At 38.6% G+C, this 24,746-nt stretch overlaps 1 protein-coding gene across 6 annotated transcripts; it reads left to right on the forward strand.

Annotated features, from left to right (window-relative positions):
- Positions 1-7,770: 7,770 nt before the first annotated feature.
- On the forward strand, positions 7,771-23,863 carry LOC121320794 (interleukin-18 receptor accessory protein-like). Of its 6 annotated transcripts, XM_041259438.1 has the most exons (12): positions 7,773-7,960; positions 12,681-12,787; positions 13,042-13,241; positions 13,848-14,112; positions 14,442-14,610; positions 14,766-14,940; positions 15,294-15,362; positions 18,107-18,233; positions 18,326-18,477; positions 18,679-18,825; positions 21,861-22,043; positions 22,615-23,863. In XM_041259438.1, exons 3-12 carry the CDS (start codon positions 13,154-13,156, stop codon positions 22,977-22,979), a joined length of 1,740 nt encoding a protein of 579 aa, XP_041115372.1. In that variant the 5' UTR covers positions 7,773-7,960; positions 12,681-12,787; positions 13,042-13,153; the 3' UTR covers positions 22,980-23,863. The 6 variants fall into 6 exon arrangements, with proteins under 6 accessions (XP_041115376.1, XP_041115372.1, XP_041115371.1 ...); XM_041259442.1 differs by having other exon boundaries at positions 7,771-7,960; positions 12,681-13,241; positions 18,727-18,825; XM_041259437.1 differs by having other exon boundaries at positions 12,681-13,241.
- Positions 23,864-24,746: the final 883 nt, after the last annotated feature.

A 24,746-nucleotide genomic window follows, 5' to 3' on the forward strand; every position in this document is an offset into this window, starting at 1 on the left:
TAATAAAACGTTAAAACAAATGATAAAAAAGGTAATGCACATAGATGGCAAAGACTGGGATAATTTTCTTCCTTATCTTATGTTCGCTATCAGAGAGGTTCCTCAAGCGTCGACTGGGTTTTCCCCATTTGAATTGTTGTATGGGAGACAGCCGATGGGAATCTTAGATGCTGTCAAAGAAGTGTGGGAGGGGACACCACCTAGAGGGGACAATCTGGTTGAGTATGTATTAAAAATGAGAGATAGAATGGAAAAGGTCAGCAGGCTGGTGAATGAAAATCTGGTCAGAGCACAAGAACTACAAAAGACGTTGTATAACGCCGGTGCTCGTTTAAGAGAGTTTAAAGTTGGAGACAAAGTGTTAGTTTTGCTGCCTTCACATGCACACAAGTTTTTGGCTAAATGGCAGGGATCTTTCCAAATACTGGAGAAGTTAAGTAATGTAAACTATAAGGTGTGCCAGACAGGGAAAAGGAAACCATACCAGATTTACCATGTCAATCTGCTGAAACCGTGGGTAGACAGGGAACCTTTAGTAGGCACAGTACAGTATGAAGATTTAGAACTGGGTCCTGAGTTGCCGGGCACGACAAGTGTAACTGAAATAAAAATTGGTAAACACTTGACTGCGGAACAGAGTACTAAAATTAAAGAACTAATTAATAGATATGACGACGTGTTCTCAGACTTGCCAGGGAGAACTAATCTTGTATCCCATAGTATTATTACCCCTGTGGGAGCCCGAGTCAGAATGAAACCATTTCGAATTCCAGAGTTGAAACAGGGTGATCTGGCTAAAGAAATAAAAACAATGTTGAAATTACAAGTAATTGAGGAATCAAATAGTGACTGGTGCAGCCCGGTGTTGATGGTGCCAAAACCTGATGGAACTATAAGGTTTTGTATGGATTTCAGAAAAGTGAAAGAAATATCAAAATTTGATGCTGTGACGGAGAGCGAATGAATCCGAATCAAAAATCTCCCTCTCGACCAGTGAGGGCACTGTACAACAGGAGCTGCGGGCTTCCTACTGAATGGTTGGGCAGTTCATCCTGGGGACAGTCGGGAGCTGGCCATTCAGGAAGAGGGCGGCGTTACGGTACCTGGAGTCATCGCCCTAGTACGGTGAGCGAAGTTTCAGTCATGAATTGGAGGAGACGTGATTGAACTAGCTATCGGAGGGGGCGGGGCTTAGGGTACTTTAGGGGGATGTGACGCCGTAATCGGCTCCTTTGCTGTGGTTAATGGGAGGAGACAAGAACGGAATCTTGAATGAAGTGTGGGTTCATTGAGGAGTATTGTGTTTGTTTTGCCAGACGGCTGATACGAAGCTGGAGCTGCAGCAAGAAGCCCGGACCTGAACGCACACGAGCACCAGCACTCAGAGCACAGCACCTGCACCAGAGCACCCAGTTTGGAGACGTGTTTTTATGTTTATTATTTCGGGACTGCAACCCCTTTGTTTTGTAGCTGGTAATACCAATTGCTGGATAGAACCAGCTTTATTATTTTGGGTCCAGTTTTCACTGGCAATACCCATTGCTGGGTAGAGCCAGCTTTATTATTTGAAACCCGGTTTAAAAAGGGCATTAAAAGAAACCTGACCGGTAGACTTTGTGTTTGTCCTTTGTTGGAGCACCTCAACTCACCTATACACCGGAGCACTACAAACCACTTTGCCACAGATGCATACCCAATGCCAAGGGTGGATGAATTGCTAGAAAGGTTGGGAAAAGCCAAGTATATTACCACACTTGACTTGACCAAAGGCTATTAGCAGGTGCCATTGTCACCAGAGTTGAAAGAAAAAACAGCATTTGTAACTCCACAGGGTTTGTTCCAATTTACAGTGTTGCCTTTTGGTCTGCATGGCGCACCAGCCACATTTTAAAGGCTTATGAACAGGATACTCAGGCCACATAGTCACTATGCAGTAGCTTATCTTGACGATGTGGTCATTTTTAGCCTTGATTGGGAGTCTCATGTACAAAGTGGAAGCGGTATTGAGATCGTTAAGGGAAGCAGGCTTAACAGCTAATAAAAAGAAGTGTGCATTCGCTCTGCAGGAGACAAAATATCTGGGGTTTTCACTCGGATGTGGCTTAATTAGACAAAATTGCAAAACAAAATTGAAGCTGTTTTGTCTTGTGCCAGTCCAGTGAACAAAAAACAAGTCCAAGCCTTTCTCGGACTTATTGGCTATTATCGCCGGTTCATTGAAAACTTTGCCTCAAGAGCTGTGCCCTTAACGGAACTCACTAAAGCCTCCGCGTCTAACATGGTAAAATGGTCAGCAGAGGCTGAAAGGGCATTTTTAGACTTGAAATCAGCACTGTGCTCTGAGCCTGTTTTGATAAGTCCTGACTTTGATAAACCGTTTATATTACAAACAGATGCTTCGGAAGTGGGTCTAGGGGCAGTGTTATCACAGTCCTGTGAGGGGGAGGAACATCCTGTTTTATTTTTGAGCAGAAAGCTCCTACCAAGGGAAAAAACATATGCCACAATAGAAAAGGAGTGCTTAGCTGTCAAGTGGGCAGTGGACTCGTTGAGGTATTATCTCTGGGGAAGGAGATTTACTCTGGTTACAGACCACCTACTTATGGTACCATAAGTAAACGATCCTTTGCACTCACACGGTTCGTTGCCCCTTTAAGATAGACCCAGGACACAGAAATGGAATTTCTTTAGCGCTGATGCACACTTTTAATAAACATAAAACAAAACAGAAATAAACACCTAACTCCGTTTTGGAGCTCTCACTATACACCAGCCGATCCCTGACTCACACACAGGACGGCTAAGCCGTTTACCTGACAAACACCAAAACACAAACGGGCTTCTCTCAACACGATATGACTCAATACGACTGGACACACACGCAGTCGGGCTCTTCACTCAGCAGCCGCGATCAGTCTGGCTGCCTCTCTTAAATACCCTGCACCTGTCTCTAATTTATAATTACGACCAGGTGCAGAGGATTAACTAAATCATTAAACAATTAAAACAATTACAAAAACCCTTAGTCCATTCACCCATAAGTGCATTTTCACATGTTTAGCAGGGAAGGATTTTAACCCCCTCCCTGCTACCTTACTATATATATATATATATATATATATATATATATATATATATATATATATATATATATATATATATATATATAATATATCTAGTAGCAGCGGCAGAAATGGAGAGCCAATCCTGTCTGGGGACACAGTAAAAGAGAGCAATAGGGATTGGGGGGGTGCTAGAAAAGAGGAGTCAGCTTTTCTTAATGAAAAGCAGGGGAGCTATCCTCTCTCTTGTGTCCAACCTCTTGAGACATACAGAACGGTGCTGAAAATAAGACAGAGCATAGCTGCAGCTGACAGCAACCAGAGAGTCTTATAACAGCGCAGCACACAGTCCCCTGTTAATCAGTTCTGTGTTGGCTAATAAAAATTGAGTTAGTTCTGAATTCCTGTCTTGCTTTGCTCATTTCGGAGATTGCTATTGGTGTCAGAAGTGGACGCAGGTACTCCAGCACGCACTCGTCAGACTGAAGCCTAGTGAGCAAGTCCGGGGCGGACTTGAGGCTGGCAGCAGAGAGTGTAGCGTGCACGGGAGACGGCAGCAGCAGGGCTGGTAGATGACGTAATCACATACAGTGACATAAGCCCAATATATGCTCCTTGTACATCCACTTGGCTGCATTCCAGTCAAGAAATCTGTTGATGACATTCGTGAAAGAAAATCTAAATATTACATTCACTTGTACACATCTACTGTAGATGTTACGTCGTAGGGGGGAAAGAAACTTAAAATAAATTCAATGATGTTACAAAAAGAGACTGATTAAACGTGTTATGTGTTTTACATGATACAACAGTTTTCACAAGACAGGAGGTGCCCGATTGTAACAGGGCTAGCAGCCCTGTTCAGTTTGTTCATTTTTAGAGTGGGGTTTCCCCCTCTGCCCAATGTTTCATATTTGTTTATTGTTTATTGATTTATTTATGTATGTGTTTATATAAATGATGACAGGGCTGTATGTTTTTGTTTTGTTTTTGTATTTTGTTGCAGTGTGGATGGATATTAAATCTCGTGCAGAAGGTGTCTATCTCCCAAATTAAGTGATTAATTTGTTGCTAACCGGGAGATGGTCACCTAGGCCCTGTTCCTTGGTAACTAATTCAGGTTAATCAGAGGTTAGCCAGATTCGATTAGCCCGATAATTGATATCAGGCTATCTCCATTCCTCGATGGAGAATACAGGCTAAAAGTGTCTAGTTAACTCGATTCCGACTTAAGAAATCCAGGTAATTCGCGTGCATGTGCTAGCGCAAAGGGAGAATCGCAGAACACTGAAACAATGATCTTCATGAAAGATGACGTTGAAAGAGAGAGCAACTTTTTTTCAGCCTGACTGAGTAAGAGCTTATAATGGAAAGTTTTGAGGAATATAAAAGCATTATCACAACTACATGAAACACTGCTGCTGCTGCCAAATTCAAAGAGGAAGCATGGAAAAAAACTGCAGATAAGCTAAATGCGTAAGTTATTTTTTTTTAATTTGTGGAGCACCGCACATGCGACAATGATGTCGCAGGATCTGTCACATTATATAAGGCATTGTATAATTGTCATTAAAATGTTGGATTATTTGCTAATTTTTTTACTTCATGTAAGTGATAACGTCATATACTTGTACATTAATGCTGTGAAAGGAAAATCCTGTTCACAAAATCTGCCTCATTTGGTCCTGAGGGTGCCTTGATATCTGACTGCAGTCCACAGCACCAATAACGTTGGAGAACTCTGCATAATAATCTAGCCTACTTAATAAACGCTAACGATGGGATAACCTATTCATTAAATTGCATATAACCTAGTAAAATTACTATTGTTTTATTTAAAGCCTTTATTTTCGCTTTATTTTTGTTCAAATATTTATTTTTGTTTTGTTTGAAAATAAACAGCGCACAACTCGTCTTTTTGCACTGCAGTTACCTGTGTGTTATTCTTCCTCATTCTGGCCTGACGTCACCGCTCAGCCATTTCCTGTCACAAGGATAAATACATTTTCATCAATACTTATACTGGTCGGTAGCATGAGGTTTACCATATTACATGTTACTTTTTTTGTACTTTATAAGATCCCATGTTCAGAAAAAAAAAACAAAAAAAAAAACAGAGTAACTAAAACAGTATTTCCATTTGCACCAGGAAACCAGCATGCAAAACCCATCTCAGATCCAATATCAAACAGATATTTCTAAATGTATTCAACGACTTCCGACTTTTCCTTTTTTAAGGATTTTTAAGCCTTGACACAATTGAGACATGGATTGTGTATGTGTGCCATTCAGAGGGTAAATGGGCAAGACAAAAGATTTAAATGCCTTTGAACGGGGTATGGTAGTAGGTGCCAGGGACGCCGTTTTGAGTGTATCAAGAACTGTAATGCTGCTGGGTTTTTCACACTCAGCAGTTTCCTGTGTGTATCAAGGATGGTCCACCACCCAAAGGACATCCAGCCAATGGCAGGCCAGTGGTCGAAAACGGCTCATTGATGAAAGAGGTCAAAGGAGGCTGACACGAACTGTGCAGAGCAACAGACGGGCTACAGTTAGTCAACTGACAGTCCAATACAACATTGGTGCCAAAAGACCCATAAAAGAATGCACAACTTGTCGTACCTTGACACGAATGGGGTATGGCAGCCGACGACCTAACAGAGTTCCACTTCTTTCAGCAAAACACAAGAAACTGCGGTTGCAGTGGGCTAAGGAACGAAAACACTGGACACCGAAGGATTGGAAAAACATTGCCTGGTCTGATGAATCCCGGTTCCTGCTGTTTCACGCAGATGGGAGGACTAGGGTATGGAGAAAACGACATGAGTACATGTATCCATCATGCCATGTGTCAACATTGCAGGCTGGTGGTGGTGGTGTGATGGTGTGGGGTGTGTTTTCATGGCACACATTGGGCTCCTTGATAAAAGTGGAGCAACGTTTGAATGCCACATCATTGCCAATCAGGTGCATCCCTTAATGACAGCAGTGTATCCATCTGCTAATGGATTTTTTCAGCAGGATAATGCCCCATGCCACAAGGCTAGGATTGTCCAGGAATGGTTCCACGAACATGACAGTGAATTCAGCTTACTGCAGTGGCATGCCCAGTCATCAGATCTCAATCCAATTGAGCATCTGTGGGATGAGATGGAACAAGCTATTTAGAGTAGAGATCCACTACCAGCCAACTTGACACAACTGTGGGAAGCACTGGAGTCAACATGGGCCAGCATCCCTGTGGAACGCTTCTGACCCCTTCTAGAGTCCATGCCCAGACTAATTGAGACCGTTCTGAGGACAAAAGGGGATGCAACTCAATATTAGGAAGGTGTTCCTAATGTTTTGTACACTCAGTGTGTGTGTGTGTGTGTGTGTGTGTGTGTGTGTGTGTGTGTGTGTATGTATATATATATATATATATATATATATATATATATATATATATATATATATATATATATATATATATATATATATATATATATATATTGATATATATATATATCAATTAACAAAATGCAAAGTGAGAGAACATAAGAAAAATCTACATCAAATCCATATTTGGTGTGACCACCCTTTGCCTTCAAAACACAATCATTTCTTACACTTGCACAAAGTTAGGGATTTTGTAGGCATATAGTCAGGTGTATGATTAAACAATTACACCAAACAGGTGCTAATGATCATCAATTCAATATGTTGGTTGAAACATAATCATTAACTGAAACAGAAACAGTTGTGTAGGAGGAATAAAACTGGGTGAGGAACAGCCAAACTCAGCTAACAAGGTGAGGTTGCTGAAAACAGTTTACTGTTTTTGTAAGACTGAGCACAGCAACAAGACACAAGGTAGTTTTATTGCATCAGCAAGGTCTCTTCCAGGCAGAAATTTCAAGGCATACAGGGGTTTCCAGATGTGCTGTCCAAGCTTTTTTGAAGAAGCACAAAGAAATGGGCAACATTGAGGACCGTAGACGCAGTGGTCGGCCAAGGAAACTTACTGAAGCAGATGAAAGACACATCATGCTTACTTCCCTTCGCAATCGGAAGATGTCCAGCAATGCCATCAGCTCAGAATTGGCAGAAAACAGTGGGACCCTGGTACACCCATCTACTGTCTGGAGAAGTCTGGTCAGAAGTGGCCTTCATGGAAGACTTGCGGCCAAAAAACCATACTTCCGACATGGAAACAAGGCCATGTGACTCAACTATGCACTAAAACACAGGAACTGGGGTGCAGAAAAATGGTAGCAGGTGCTCTGGACTGATGAGTCAAAATTTGAAATATTTGCCTGTAGCAGAAGGCAGTTTGTTCGCCGAAGGGCTGGAGAGCGGTACACGAATGAGTGTCTGCAGGCAACAGTGATCTCAACATCATCGAGTCTGTCTGGGTTTACATGAAGAGAGAGAAGTGTACCTAGAAGAATTTATGCTGTTTTGAAGGCAAAGGGTGGTCACGCCAAATATTGATTTGATGTAGATTTTTCTTCTGTTCACTCACTTTGCATTTTGTTAATTGATAAATATAAACTATTAACATGTCTATTTTTGAAAGCATTCTTACTTTACAGCATTTTTTCACACCTGCCTAAAACTTTTGCACAGTACTGTATATAGACTGCCTATATACAGCACTGAATGTAGTATTTTTTATTTTTTTTCTCAAACTGTAGGCGTCCACATTCTGGGAAAAAGTACTCTGTCTTGAAACAACCTGTGTGACGTGTATAGGACTTCACATCCACGCAAGCAAAAAAAATATCAAGGTCAGCTTTGTACAGGAAATCCATAGAAAGTTAGCAGGCAGCATTGTTAATAAAGGTTACTTGATAAAAACCACCACGACAGGAAGACTAAGTTCCTGTGAATTAAATACGGACATAACCGACATAACTGTAAGTAGCTAACGATTGAACTCATTATAAATGACAGGATACACATTATAGATTTTATGTGTGTTTTTTTTTTAGTATTAGATCCAGTATTAGACATTAATACACCAATAGCTGTAATCAGTCACCACCTATGCAAAGAATACACGATAATACTGTAGTAATACAAATAGAAAATGCACTTAACAGACTTACCAAAAATGCATGCTTCTTTAATGCAATGACATATTTTAGTTTTTGATGTTTGTGTGAAATGCTGTCAAATTGTTCTAAGCCTTTAATGTCATTACCACACACATTTATTCAGAAAATGACATGACTGTATGTAAATTATTTTCTTATGCTGTAATACAGGTTAGGTGTTTATATTATATTAAACAACGCAACTGCAATTTACAGTGGCTAGATGCTTTGCTGTAAATTGCAAACCATGTCATACACTTTACTTTTAGTCATACTACTGTATATCTTCCCTTAAGAGGGCCATTGAGATACAAGTTTAAAAAACTAGGTGTGAAATATTTCCCAAGTTCTGCAATTGGATTATATTGAAATTTGGTTCAAGGGATAACATTTTTTTTAATAGAGCCCTCCCTCCACCCTGTGGAATTGATAGACATTATTATTATTGTCCTAAGTAATCTCTATCAAATTCAGTTTTTTAAACTCTTCCCCATAAGGGAAGATATACAGTAGATTGACTATAAGTGTATGATGTGGTTTAGAACTTACAGCAAGCCATCTAGTCACTGTAAATTGCAGTTGTGTTCTTTAATAAAGATTATGTAGTGAAAATTCACCATGAAAGCAATGATGTGATAAACCTGTATTACTGTAGGTTCGGGACAGACACATGCATTTAAATTATATTTGTTCATTATTTTATTATTGTTGCACAAAATAAGAATGTTTAGCCTTGGTTGTTGTGAGTTTAAGACATGTATTTGACAACTATGGGGCAGCTTGCTGTGGACTAGATTTTCAAATCTGAAAACCAAGACACGTTGTTAAATAATCGATAAAACTAATTAAGCCATTTAAATATACACTATTATTTATTTATTTTTTAATAGGCATCCTCTCACTCTTACCCTTTCACACAGTTGAGTTATGACAGCTCAGAACCAGCACTGATACGGCATTTTGGTCTGTGTGCATTGCCTATATCGTCACATGCTATCTCTGCATTACCTAGCGTCGAGACGGCACTGAACCATTTTATGCACATATTTATGCACAGATTAATGCACAGATTGTTACATTGCCCACACCTTAGTCTCTTTTTGTCAGTAAAAAGTCAGGCAGGGGGCAGTGCAATACATGGCTGCCACCTCTCCCCAAAACACCAACCCTCCCCCTTCTTGTCCGGTTTTCTCCTTCTGGATTCTTTTGGGTGGTTTGAAAGGCGGTGTTGTGATGGAGGTGGTCTCCTCTCCTCCTAGCAGAGGTGCGGGGCACTCCCTCAATAGCAACGCCAACAGCGGTGCGTGGAACTCCTTCAGGGGCAAGCCTGACAGCGGTGCAGGCCACACCAGCCGTGGCCACCCTTGTAATGGTACGGGGCACTCCAGCAGTGACAACACTGGCAGTAGCCTCCGACTCTGTAGACGGCACCGGCTCCCTTGCTTACCTCTGGGAACGGCTGCCTCTCCTCCGCGTTTGCTTTCTGGTAAGCAGCTCTTCTCCCTCTTTGAAGGTGCAGCACTCCACCCTGTGCCCGAACTCCCCGCACACAATGCACCAACCCCGTTCCTCCCATCCACCATACCACCAGATCCAGGATGTGTCACCCATCTCTCTGTCTCCGATCAGCTCTTGCTTCTGATGCCAATGTAGCGTTTTTTGCAAGAGGCAGAAAACGGAGAGACATTTGTTCTTGTTCCAAATCCTTTTGTTTAATTTTTCTGTCTCAGCACCCACCAGAGTCCACAGCTCTGTCAGCTTCACAGGATACAAAACATTTACAACCAGACCAGAACAGACCCAAAATGCAAGCCTTCTTACAGCATTAGCTCCCCCTCTTATTCAATTCAGGGAACCGGAGCTCACGCACATCCCGTTGGCCCTTAGCGGCACACTAGGACCAATTACACAGACAAACAACAACCAATGGGGTCCAACAGATGTTTATGGAGTGCTATTTGTGCCAAAACTATCCAGCCATTAGGTTGTCAATTTGTTTGTCAATTATGTTTTATTTTTGCTTTTATAACTCCAAAACAGCCTACTTAGCTTTAAAATAACAATTTTCTGAAGAGAAATCTCAACTTTCATTTTTGTGTGAATGTACATATTCTTCATTATAGTCACAAATTTGATAACATTTCAGTTATACTGTCCGGGAGCCAACTGAGCATTTCCAATCAGTCTTAATCAATAGATAAGTAAGATGCAGAAGCTTGAGATTATATATGGATGCTAAAGGGAATGTGTCATGTGGAATGCAATGCCCAGTTTACTAAGAGTCTTTACTAAGCACAACTGAACAAAATTACAAAATGTTTAGTAACGCGAGTTAACAAAAAAAATATGCTTGAGTTACACAATACTTGTTCAGAAAGGAGATCCTTAACATTACATTAACTCCAAGTAAACTACAGGAATAACAGAAAGGGAGGTGTTTGATTCTTAAGTAAGGTACTCATTCTTTTTTATTGACCGGTGTACGACGAATTCAGTGCCCCCTAGGATTCATGTGTCCCTGATGGATGTGCGTGGAATTTGTCATTGCAATCCACAGGAGAGAGCTTATATTGCTTCTGGATGGCAGATGTTTATGTAAACTTGTGATTTCAGAGATTCTACATCCAGAATAGATTGTTTGAAAATTGTAACAAAAAAAAACCCACAAAAAAAACACAAAAAAAAAAACGCAACAGATTCAGGTGGGTAATTAAATGAAGTCTTGTGACAAATTATTTGTGTATTTTTTCAGACCACAATAAACAAATTGAGGCACTGTTGTTTATATTTATTATTATTACTACACAACCAATCTACAACGTATAGCTGAATGCAGTTATTGTATAATTCAGTTAAATGCAGTACAATCTTCTAAATATTTATTAACTTATTTAGTTGTAAGTAATTTCATTCCTGCCAGCTTTTCAGAACTGTCGCACCAAATACAGAGAAACCAACAGAAACGTTGAACTTGAAAGGCGATTATTATTAATTATTTATTTGCCACCTGTAAAAGAATCATAGTAACAGGTTTTGCCCTGTAGTGCATTTACAGTTCTCAAACATCTGCATTTGCAGATGTTAAAACACAAGGGGACACTGAAATGCAGTGTCCCTCCTGGAAACCAAGCAGCAGTTATCCAAAAAGTACCAAACTTTGACAGTGTGTGTGTCTCTGTCAACTGTATACACAGTAAGGTTTGTCACTCTGCTGTGTATTTGCACTCAATAAACAAATGTAAAATTATTTACATTTGCCCTGAAAAATTGGGTGTCCCCTGTGTAGATCAAGCAGGAGCTTTCTAAAAAGTACCAAACTTATATTGTTATTGTGTCTCTCTTTCGCGTGCATACTAAATAGGTTTTCTCACTCTGGTGTGTATTTGTACTCAATAAACACGGGGACACCACTTTTTTTCGGGGGCACCTTTTTGTACAATCGCCCTGGAAAATTTGGTGCCCCCTCTGTGAATCAAGCAGGAGCTTTCCAAAAAGTACCAAACTTTAACATGCTAACTGAACCATTACTGTATTGTCAATTGTGATAACTTGAGAGACACACTAACCGTATAAGTTTGGTACTTTTTGAAAAGCTCCTGCTTGATTCACAGAGGGGGCACCAAATTTTCCAGGGCAACTGGAAAAAATGGTGCCCCCTTGTTTATTGAGTACAAATACACACCAGAGTGACAAAACAATAAACAATACAGAGGTACTTAATATCAACACGGTAAATATTAATTAATGTAAACATTATCTAACTAAAACTGCGAGACCTAAACATATTTCACGAATCTAGTATAGGCTAGTAGTAGCTTGTTCACTTTCCGATCACAAATACGCTTGTTAATTTACCTTCTACTTTATGAATACAACCCTTTATCCAATTGCTGTACTCTTTCTGCTGTATTTTTTTCAGAATTCTCGCATTATTATCTGTCCAATCATCAATTTCTTCAACTTTTATTTGAGGCACACATAATAAAGATTTCGTCCACATAGTGGTACTATCAGTAGCTGCGGCAGCAATGACAGTTGCTTGCAGACCAAGTCTCGTTTTCAACCAAACATGGCCGCTGCGTGAATAAGGTGTATTGCACAGACACAGGTAAACAAAGCAGCGACGGGAACACAACAATTACAGTACAAAAGCACATGTCGTTACAACACATTAATGTTTTGTCATTCTTGGGGCCAAATCCCATCAGAACAATGGCTACAAAATTACCATATTGCACATACTTGTGTAGAATCATATTGGATATAAACTAAATGAAAACGCATGGTGCTCTGAGGAATAAGCACAGGTGTCTGTCTGTGTTAATCACTTCATAAAAATAATGTTCCTGATTAACCTAGCACATTTTTTTAAGTTTTCACTACAATTGTCATAACCTAAGTGGTTATTTATGTTATTTTGAGAAACGGTAGTAGCTGCATGAAAACCAGGAAATTTTTAAGATTTTGAGAAATGTCCGATGATTAATGGGAAACCAGGACTTCTGGTCACCCTGTCTGTAAGCTGCCTTTTGTTTTTCAGGAATATAAAGAATTGTGGCTGTAGACAAGTTACAGAACAGGAACCCGTTGCCATAGATACCACACCAGGAAAGGCTGTTCCTTATTACTTTTGAGTCATATCCTGCTGTACGTTGAGTTCAACAACATTAATTGTACAACTCCATGGGGGGGATTGCAGTTTTCCGTTACAAACTAAACACTGTGTCCTAAATTACTTCCTCGTGTTTTGCAAGTGGAAGTAAAAAGCTGTGCTGCTGTCTTTGCCAGATAAACTCTAGTACTAAAGAAGATGAGAAAGGAAATCCATATTTCTAAGGAACACTGCATTGTGACGTTTTGCGTTAATGACCAAATTATTCTTTCATGTGTCTCTTTGTAAGCTGAAAACAGGAAAACATTGGGTACCTGCAATGCAAGACGTGAACAGTACACGACCCTTGGAAAGGCAGCGAAGACTGGACAGATGCTGTTAATGCCTTTCACAAAGCGAACATGCAGACTGGAGTGTACTGGGCATTGGCAGTGATTTTGCTGTTGCCTGGTGTCCAAGTGACTTTTTATACATTTCAGGAAACTGAAGGTATTATCATCATTTTGTTTAAAAAAAAAAAAAAAAAAAAAAAATGTACAACACAAGTGATTGTCTTGTCTTGTTAAACATGTGTGTCAATATATAGCCAACACAAATACTTTACTGACAAAGCATGCAACGTTTCCATCTGCCACCGCAATTTGACATACTTTGAAATAAGCTAATTTCTCTGAGCAGCAGATCAAGATGAAATCGATTTCAAGTAGGACTCTGTCAGCCCCATCTATGATTGAGGACATTCAGAACGCAATCCCTCCAAGTCACGCTGGTGTGACGTTATCTAATGAGCATACAATGGGATGGACACTAGAAGTGGGTTTAAAATTTTAGACTGCAATATATATACACACACATGCTGTATGTGAACCTTGTGCTACCAGCCAGTATAGATATTGATGAAAATGTATTTATCGGGCACCTCCTATCTTGTGAAAACTGTTGTATCATGTAAAACACATAACACGTTTAATCAGTCTATTTTTGTAACATCATCGAATTTATTTTAAGTTTCTTTCCCCCCTACCACATAACATCTACAGGATGTGTACAAGTGAATATAATATTTAAATTTTCTTTCATGAATGTCATCAACAGGTTTCTTGACTGGAATGCAGCCAAGTGGATATATAGCTTTAGCTGGAGATCAATTCATAATGCAATGTGCTTCACCAAATCAATCAGTTATCTATGATGAGTCCGAGAGCTATCAAAACAAAGTTGCATGGTTTCGACATTATCAGAATGGGGGCCAGGTACAGCCGGTTGGCAATGGACAGGAGAACATTATCCCAAAAGGAAATTTCTTATGGTTTCCAAAACTGGAAACTGTTCACTCAGGGGTATATTCTTGTCAAATAAGGTAGGGTTACATTTCTGGGAATGATTTTTTAAACATTCTTACTGAAGTAGTGTATTAGTGTTAGCTATCAAAAATGATGCTCAGTTTTAACTCCCTCTATTAATTTATATTTGAGTATGCAATGAAGGCTGAATTTGAGTCAGTGTTTTAACTTAAGTTCTGATTATATTCTAGCATTGTTGGGTCACTATGAATGGGTTGGGGAAATAAAAACTGTTAAGAAGAGTTCAAACAGATTTTGCTATTATTTGTGCAAGAAGCTCAGTCTTTCTTTACAATTTTGTATTAACATTCATGTTCTCTGCACATTTTTCTTGAATGAATTACAGGGATGAGAAGATATACCTCACACTAGATGTTAACCAGAAAAATAAGACGCACTGCCAGGGTTATGCACACAGCACAGTAGACCTACTGTCTGGTAGTGGTGACTCAATAACCTGTCCTGCTGTGACTTGTTACAGTGCTTCGGGGCATTTGCCTGTGAGATGGTACAAGGTACAGTAATGGCATGTTATTGCTAGGTGTTGGTACCTTTCTAAGATTCAAGTTCGATTTGCTTTGTTGGCACAAATTATCCCAAAACATTTGACATAAGCAGTGAATATAAGTAATATACATGTATAACAGTTTTTTGTATTCTCATTATTCAGAATGGAAAACTTGTGAAATTGAACAAAAGCAGACCAACGTTGGAACTTGAAAATGAAAAACTTGTACTAAAGACAGTCTATACAACAGACGCTGCCAATTACACATGTGATTTAATCTACAGTGAAAACAATACTGTGAGGATTGTGAGAAGAATGTTAACAGTCAGAGTTTTTGGTAAGTGCTTTTAGGGTGTTGTTACTTACAAATTGTATATTCAGTGGTTTTAAGGTGATGTTCAGCAAGATTTTGACTAGAAGACTTTTTCAATGCCTTCAATGTTTTAGCATAGCAAAATTAAAGTCAGATTTACCTAATGAACTACAGAAACAGTCTCATTTATATTAACCATGTTGGCAAGCTTGCAGATGTGTTTCCTGTATTTGCATTAAGCCCATAGTTAAGAAGTACAGGTCATTTTTCCTGTAGATTGGAGTGCTTAAGCATATATGGGTAAGATGGGTTAAGAATATGTGTTGTCCACCTTTTAAAAATATTTTTTTGTTTCTTATATTTTCTGTGCTTCACAGGACAAGAAACTAAGAGACCACCATCTATTCTCAACCTCAATGGTGTGGAGACTATTGAAGCAGAACTTGGTAAGATTTTAGTTGTTAATTTAATCTATTTTATATATATATATATATATATATATATATATATATATATATATATATATATATATATATATATATACATTGCATTCATGTTACTTTGTAATCAACAAAGCACCATTTAAAAGAAATAAAACAACCAATGTAGTGTGGTATAAAGACACATTTCCAAACAGTTTATTCCAGTTTTTTATTCAAGAGCTACATTATTTTATGCCATCTGCATGTAAGTAATATTTTAACTTCTTACTTAATACTCTAATAGTTTTTTTTGTATAATTATGTATTGCTGTTTTTGTTATTTACCAGACATACTCCTATCTAATTCTTATAAATGATATGAAGCATACGGTTTCTTAAGCACTCTTGTTTGTCGATTTTATAACCTTTGTCTGTCGTTTTGAAATAAATCAAGCTAATTAAAGACTTGAACAGTATTAAAGAGTTTACACTTTAAAAAAAAAAATACTTCCAAAGCAGAATCTTCTTGTGGCAGGCTGGCGAGTGGATAGAGGCCCAGAGACTGCAGTTCAAAAAAAATACTTATTATAAATAGGTACAAAAATAACAAGACACAAGGGCCAAAACAAAGGGATTGAAACATAAAAATAAAGACAAAAAAGCAAAATGTACAAAATAAAGGTTTCCAGGCTGGGCAATGCCTTCACTGGATTTAGAAAATTGAAAAATCACAACCAACAAAACACCAACCTGCTTCCTCAGCTCCCTCCTCCCAAATGAGGAGCAGAGGTCTCCTTTTATGTCAGGTGGCTGGGCGCTGATTGATCGTTAATTAACCTAATCAACTAATCAACCCCAGCCACCTGAACATAATAAACCCAGGCAGGTAGGGTAAATTAACCCCATCCCTGCCAATTTAAAAAGGGCAGAGCTTTGCTCTGCCACACACCTCCCCCATGTACAACGTACACCGGCCGCAATCTGCCAACTCCCCCCTTCCCCCCCACCCCCCTCGAGTCCAATTATGTCCCTTGGGTGGGCTGTTATGGTGGGTGGTGGTGGGCAGGTTTGATGTCAGAGCCCCCAAGCTTTTTTTGGTTGAGGGGGCCCCGGATCTCCAAGGTAGTACGGCGATGGTGGCCCGGCTCCCTCTAGTGGCGGAGGCGGCAACGGCGGCCCGGCTCCCTCTAGTGGCGGAGGCGGTGAGAGCAGCGGACCCTCGGCAACCCTAGAAAACAAAAAGGAGACACCAGCAGTCCCAGGCGATGTGGAGCAGCAGGCAACCCCAGGCGATGCGGAGCAGCAGGCAACCCTGAGTGGAGCGGGCGTGGCATCCTTGGGCGGTGCAAGGCAGGCATCCTTGGGCCATAGCTCCTCCCTCTCTGGGTCTGGGAGCGGCGGCTCCTCCCTCTCTGGCTCTGGGAGCGGCAGCTGCTCTCCTCCCTCTCTAGCTCTGGGAGCGGCGGCGGCTCTCCTCCCTCTCTGGCTCCTGGGAAGGCGGCTCACCCCTCTCTGGCTCCTGGGAAGGAGGCTCACCCCTCTTTATTGGAGTGACGGGGGCATCTCCCATGTCTACCGCCAGGTAATTAACCACCATGAGGGCAACCTCTGGGAAGGACGCAGGGTGGTGTTGTTCCTCCCACTGTTCCCACCTCTCCCCATCTCGACACCACAGCGTGTTGGTAACTATGGGGAGATCGTGGATGAGGTCTGCCTCAGGGTGCATCAACCAGTCCCAGATCTCCTGGGACGGTGGTGGTGCTGGAGGTAGTGGGGTGGCCCCTGATGCCCGGGGTGAATACTGCACCTCTTCCTGGGCCTGGTTGTAGGGGCATCCTGCCCAGTTGTGGCCGTCCTCCTCACACCGGCCACACCAGTCTGCCGGTGGCACATCTGGGCAGGACCGCCAACGATGGTCCTCCTTCCCGCACCAGGAACACCAAGGGAATCGACTGGCCGGGTCCTCCAGTGGTGGCTGCAGCAGCTTACATTTCTTCAGCTGCTGCTTGTCCTGTCTTTGCCGCTCTCTGCTCTTCTTTCCCATTTTTAAAAAAAAAAAAAATATCCCAAAAATTCCAAAAAAAAAAAAATACTGCTCTGATCCTTTAGGTGGCGCTATCCTGCTTCTGACACCAAATGTGGCAGGCTGGTGAGTGGAAAGAGGCCCAGAGACAGTCTGCAGTTCAAAATTTATTATAAATAGCACAAAATAAAAGTGCACAAGTGCAAAATAAAGGGATTTAAACACAAAAAGAAAGACAAAACAAAATGTACAAAATAAAGGTTTCCAGGCTGTGCAATGCCTTCACTGGATTCACAAATCTCAAAAATACACACCAACAACTACCAACAACTACCAACAACTACCAACAACTACCAACAACTACCAACAACTACCAACAACTACCAACAACTACCAACAACTACCAACAACTACCAACAACTACCAACCTGCTTCCTCAACTCCCTCCTCTCTACTGGGAGGCTGAGGCCTCCTTTTATGCCAGGTGGTTAAATGATAATTGATTAATTATGTTAGTTGATTGCTCCCACCTGGGGCAATCAACCTGGGCAGGGAGAAGAATTTAACTCCATCCCTGCCAGTATTTCCAAGGGCAGAGCCCTGCTCTGCCACACTTCCAAAGAACAGAATATTCTATACAGAATATATCAGAAATAAATCTTAATTGGAATAGTGGGACTGGTTTGTAATATTCAGAAAATAAAATGTATACTTCTATTTGAATGAAATGTATGTCCTTTTACAGGGAAACCTTTAACACTGGAGTGCAGAGTTAATTTTGGTTTTGAAAGAAACTTTTCACCTACAATTAAATGGTTAGTCAATAGCAGTGACAACTCAAAAGACATCAGCCTGGAATTAGAAGAAAGCCAGTAAGTAGAGTGTGTTTATCTGTGTGGGTATTTATTTAGTCAAGTTTATTATTTTATTTTACATTATTGGATTTTTTTTTTTTTTCACACAGAATTGTCAAGGATGACAGAAAAGGAAAAACTATTATCCACACAGCTTACTTGAGTAAAGTGACTGAAAGACACTTTATTGCCACATTTACCTGCTTTGCACAGAACTTTCAAGGGAACACAACTGGTATATTGAGGCTTAAAAAGAGTCCAGGTACAAGTTTAATGTACATTTCAAACAGCAACACACTGAATTTGTACCTAGATGTTTATATTCTATGACTATTAAAGACGATTACACAGTGTGCACGTCTTAATGTTTAAAATCAAACCATTGCAATTAAACATTTAAGCTTTGTCATTGCAATAAATATCTTATAAAACATACTTATTGTATGATATTTCTCTTTTATAGTGAATGGGCCTTTTCTAACATACGTTTTGTGTGGAATTATTTCGACAGTCATTTTCATATTTGGTGGAAGTACCTACATATATATTCACTGGATTGAAATAGTTTTGTTGCACCGAAGTTATTTTCCATACGATGAAACCATTGGAGGTAAGTGCAGATTCATTTGTTTTGTGTTCAATCATATGTTCATCCCAAATAAAGATTTGTGGTTATGATAGTATTTAAAAAGTATATAAAACTGTTTAGCCAGTTAAATTGCTTTAATAAAACTGTCATGGGCTGTATTCATGCTGCATGTGTTTTATCACACCAACATTGGTTCACATCATACTGAACTCTTGAATTTGTGTTGTTTCAATTTGTACTGGCATTGATAAAAGTCACCCTCCAGCATTCACCTTTGCAAAAGAAAAAAAAAAGCGCAAAATAAAAGAAAAGCTACAGTTTTTTTTCCCTAACACAGTATTAATTAGTCGCCCAGATGCAGAATGCCCAGGCTAAGACCTTGCTTATAAGATCTGTTAATTGGGTTTGGGAGGTGAAGCAACTGGCACGACAGCTAGAACAGGTCGTTCATTGAGCTTCAGTCCTCTTGATTGTTAAACTGGTTGTAACAATGGAGAGACATTTAAATTGGGTCATAATAGGGGATAACATTGATTTATAACACCACTAACCAGGTGTGGTTTAAAAAAAAAAAAAAAATTACAAGAGGGTGTGGCTCTACTACTGTAGGATATTAGATGTAAAATAAAGTGGGTTCCTCTTGGCCTTTAATAGCCACTATGAACTGTTTGTTTTTTGTTTTGGTTGCATGCATCACTACTTATGGAAAAACATGTAACCTTGGGGATTTTTTTTAGATTGATCTGAGATAGTGGTGTACATTAATAATAACCCAGTTTCCTTTGCTGTCAAAAGGCTACATGTCATATGCAGACAGGCATGTCATATTCCGGGCTTAAAAGGCATGTCATATGCAGACAGGCTAAAAGAATTGAATCTGTTCAGTCTTGAACAAAGAAGACTACGTGGCGACCTAATTCAAGCATTCAAAATTCTAAAAGGTATTGACAGTGTCGACGCAAGGGACTTTTTCAGCCTGAAAAAAGAAACAAGGACCAGGGGTCACAAATGGAGTTTAGAAAAAGGGGCAAAGGGGCATTCAGAACAGAAAATAGGAGACACTTTTTTACACAGAGAATTGTGAGGGTCTGGAATCAACTCCCCAGTAATGTTGTTGAAGCTGACACCCTGGGATCCTTCAAGAAGCTGCTTGATGAGATTTTGGGATCAATAAGCTACTAACAACCAAACGAGCAAGATGGGCCGAATGGCCTCCTCTCGTTTGTAAACTTTCTTATGTTCTTATGTTCTACTTTGCTACCACTAGTAGTTTTTAAACTAAAGTTAAAATAAGCAGAATACAAAGTGTGCCTTATTTTAAAACAGTTTCAATAACACCACACCTTTGAATCTATCAAAACACCTTTTAATCCATTAAAACACAATCTTTTTAAATAACTCATCAGGTAAATAATACAAAAGTACATGTAAAGTAACTTGTATAGGTTTGATCCAAGTATAGTATTATTCTATTTGTGTTTGTTAACATGTTCTAAATCTCTTGGCACACTGAGATAAAGCACCAGCATTTTGGAGATACAGCAGTTGAAATATTTAAACTACTTATCAGGGTAACATTTTACAACCATCTCTAACTACACTGTTAAAAGTGACACTGTAATTGCATATGTGGTTACATAGTAATTCCATTGTAAATACACAACTACATGTAAATAGAGACACTTTCTGTAAAGTGTTATCAGTTTTTTTTATTATTATTTATTTATTTTTTTTAATGTAGTAAGCATCATTGTGAATGTATACTCTAGGCTATAGTGCCTGTCGATTTAAGAGTTTACCTTGAACTAATGATTCAGCAGGTATTCTTCCACTGAGAAATGTTTTAGGAAAATAGTCCTGAAAATGTTCATGAAGTATTACTTACATATTTGGAGAAGAAAACTAATAACTTTTTGTTAAGCATGTAACTTTGTACTTGTCAGAGCTGCTTATAGCTCATCTGGACAGTGCCAGATTTCTGAATTGAGCACTATTACTGAATTGTTGGTGTCTCGGTTTGTTGTTTTTGAGTGATGCTGAGCTGCAGTCGAGCTGAAGCTCTGATTTGCAGTTGTGGGTACAGGGCTGGTTGCTTTCCTCTATGCAAAGTATTGATTGGCTGGTTTTGATGGCTAATATGATTGATTTTGACCAATAGATGTGAACCAAGCTTTCATTACGGCAAGTCAACCTGAAAAAGCCAGCTCTTGTGTGAATTGATTTTCAGTTTGATTCACAGTTGATGCTGTGATGTTCCAATCAGGCATCAATTTTCTGATAGAAGCCCACTAGAGCTGAATTTCCTCATAATGGATAATGACCGCTGCAGGGGATATTAATGCTGTTATAAACCAAACAATTAAAAAAAAAATTAAAATGTGTATTTTTAAAAAATACATATTTTGGAAAAGATCATTTAGGTTACCTGAAATGTATGTTTCCTTTTAAGGTGAGTTCCACCTGATACTGACTGCTTGACTCGGAACCTGATTTTTCTACTATTTATTAATTATTAATTGTAACAATTTTTTTTTGTTTGTTTGTTCCTGGGTAGTAAGTGTTATTTATACTAAAGTAATACAAAAATGACTACAAAAGATTTAGAAGTGAGTAGTTTTTCGAGATTTACTGTTATACTGTAAATACAGTATAATTGTAAATCTCGAAAAACTACTCACTTCTAAATCTTTTGTAGTCATTTTTGTATTACTTTAGTATAAATACATATCAATTTGGATTCATATGTTGTTTTTTTCTGACTTTATGTGAACAAAAAGACACACATTTGCCTGTTTTCCCATTGGAAATAGTGATATTTTGAAATATCACTGTCCTGGTCACAAAAGCAAAGTTTGTGGGGAATAATAGCCATTTTCTATACTTTTGAGGCATAAGCAATTAGGAAATAACACTTACTACCCAGGAACAAAAACTGTGTTACATAGTGTTAGTAGTAGTATCATATCGATAGTAGTATCATCATCATAATAACTAATAATAATATATTATATTATTATTATTATTATTATTATTATTATTATTATTATTCATTTCAGATGGGAAGGAATATGATGCCTTTATATCGCATGCTAAACACTCTTCTGAAGACATTTTGGAAGATGAAGATGGAGGTGGTGTTACAGAAGATATGTTTGTGTTGAAGCTCCTCCCAGAGTTCTTGGAGCAGCAGTGCGGATACAAGTTATGCTTCCTTGAAAGAGATGTGCTACCAGGAGGAGGTGAGAACATATTTCAAAATTTCACAGATGTGCAAACACTCTCACATAAGAATATGCAGTATGAATGTATCTTAATGATAGAATACAGTAGTTTTTGAAGTTAGCAATAGCAAACATTGAGTCTAATTCAATAGGAATTTACTTGTGACAGAAGAAAGAAAACAACAATCTGTTAATGTTATAGAACAAAAGAGAGATTTTATGGAGGTGTAAGTTCAATAAATATTCTACTCCTAATATTGGATATTTGTTTGCAACACAAATATTATATAATATAGATGGCCTAGTGGTCTAACCTGATGTTTTTATTTGCCAGGGTTTGAATTCAAAATGTTTGCACTGAAATGTATACATTGGTCCTTGTTTCCCCAGAAAATAGTCATTATAAAACATACCAGTGCTTCAGCTGCTACTCATGACTTGCTGGCCATTTCTTTTAAAAGTTATTTTCAGGACTACAAAAAAAAAATGTTATTCATGTGCAATTATATGAAACTCTATTGGGATTCATATGCATTTGCAGCCATTATTTTAAAATGTTAGTTCTAATTTTTTTTGTTTAACCTATCAGCTTACGCAGAAGACATTGTTTCATCTATCAAAAGAAGCAGAAGAGTGATTTATGTCCTCAGCCCAAGATACATAAGCAGCCCTTGCATTTTTGAACTGCAGACAGGAATCAATCACCTGTTGGTCGACGATCAATTTAAACTGATTCTGATCAAGTTCAGGCCATTGCCCGAAGTGGATACCCTCCCTCTTGTAGTCAAGAAGGCACTAACGATTTTACCAGCAATGAAATGGAATGGTTCCAAATCTAATCATTCTAATTCTACATTTTGGAAGAATGTCAGGTATTACATGCCAGTAAAAAAAACAAAAGTCTCCAGTGGTGAGACCCTGGATTGTGATGAGTCTCCAGCAGATTTAGTTTGATATTTTGTACTACAATATTTTGTAACAATTGTAAGTCACCCTTGATAAATAATAATAGTTTCTGTTCCACAGCCTGCAGCGATGGAGTGTGGATCTTTGTAGAACAACAAAGATTTAAAGTGGATTTGCAAAATGTATACAATGTTTAAATGTGTGGTTTAAGATCATCAGATCCTTGAAGCCCTTCTACCTTGATGGAAAAATAGGGTAAATAATGATGCAAAAACATGAATCCCATTGGGTGCCTTTGTAGGTATTCACTGGCATTTTAATGAGTTCTTGGTTTAGTTATTTTTTTTCTTGGCCACTCAGTAAATCAATTCTTTAAAGGATAGGTAGTTTAAATTGTCATTTGTATTGTTTTTTTGTTTTTTTTTATAATGCCCTTACATTTTGTATGGTGTTATCAGTGAGTTCTGGATTATATTGCTCTCATATTGAGTTACAGTGTTCCTTTTCTTTTCTAAATTTGCCTACCTGGCTGTTTTTTATTTTGACAGCTGTAAATAGACTGTCTTGTTGAAATAAGCTCTCCTAAGTTATTGTCTGTGATAAACAGGCATGCCCATGGAAAAGATTATTATTATTATTATTATTATTATTATTATTATTATTATTATTATTATTATTATTATTATTTATTATTCCTTTATCCAAGGTGACTTACAGGTGTTACTGGGCTGTACAGTATTGCAATGCAAGATTAAGAGTGTGCTATAGAGTGATCAATGTTTACTTGTTGTGTTATTCTACAATAAGTGAAACTATTACATTTTACTGTTTATACATCAAGTTTGGGCACTAATGGGTTAAGTATAACGATAAGTGTATAAAATATTTATATTTGAATTAGGCTATATACTGTGTGTGTGTGTGTGTGTGTGTGTGTGTGTGTGTGTGTGTGTGTGTGTGTGTGTGTGTATGAATCATTTTTTTTTTTTTTTTATAAAGGCAAGTACCATACTCTCTAGGTCATAAGCATCCTTGTAGCTTCTGTATCAGTGGTTCAAGCTAACTTCTATAATACCAATACTACCTCTCTCAAACTCTGTCAGGTCAGCTTTTTTCAAATTACTCTTGCTCTGTCAGAGAGCACAGCTGAATCTATCCAAGTCTCTGCTGTGGCTTGGAGGGCTCTATTGACTCTGGTGGTGGAAACTTCCTGCCAAACAATTAAGCTGAATATGCCAGGGTGTAAATCTGTTATTTTAAATGTATGCTATTGGTTTATTTTCTTCACTTGTATTATTTAAATGTAATGACCTATTTAATGGAAGATATATATAAATGCGTATCTGGTATATATTTATTTGCTCAAAAGAAATTCAAGAACAACGTGTCCTTGCTGGTTGTAAATATTTCTTGTAGACTTTTTTCATACATGTTTCCCAGTCTGATATTCTTCTCCTAGTTAATGATCTTTAATAGTCACAATCAAATGTTAATCCATGCATGAACCATTTGCCTCACTAATAAATAGAGCATGTGAAAGTGGCTAAGGCAACCGGGTTACATTAGAATTAATTTAAGAACAAGGAAAGAACTGCTTAAGAAATGTAAACAAACTGAGTAGTCACTTGTGAAATTGATGGTATAAAGATGCATGAACTTTTTAAATGTGATTATTCCTGTTGCATAATAAACTATTTTAAAAAAATCACTAGAACTGTCACATTTGTATGTATACAATCAAGCATTTCTTGAACATAAAAGTACATTTTCAAGTGTGAAAATTCTGTATATTTAGGATTATAAATTCCTATCCAA

This window comes from Polyodon spathula, chromosome 9 (assembly GCF_017654505.1).
Source record: "Polyodon spathula isolate WHYD16114869_AA chromosome 9, ASM1765450v1, whole genome shotgun sequence".
Taxonomy (NCBI): Eukaryota; Metazoa; Chordata; class Actinopteri; order Acipenseriformes; family Polyodontidae; genus Polyodon; species Polyodon spathula.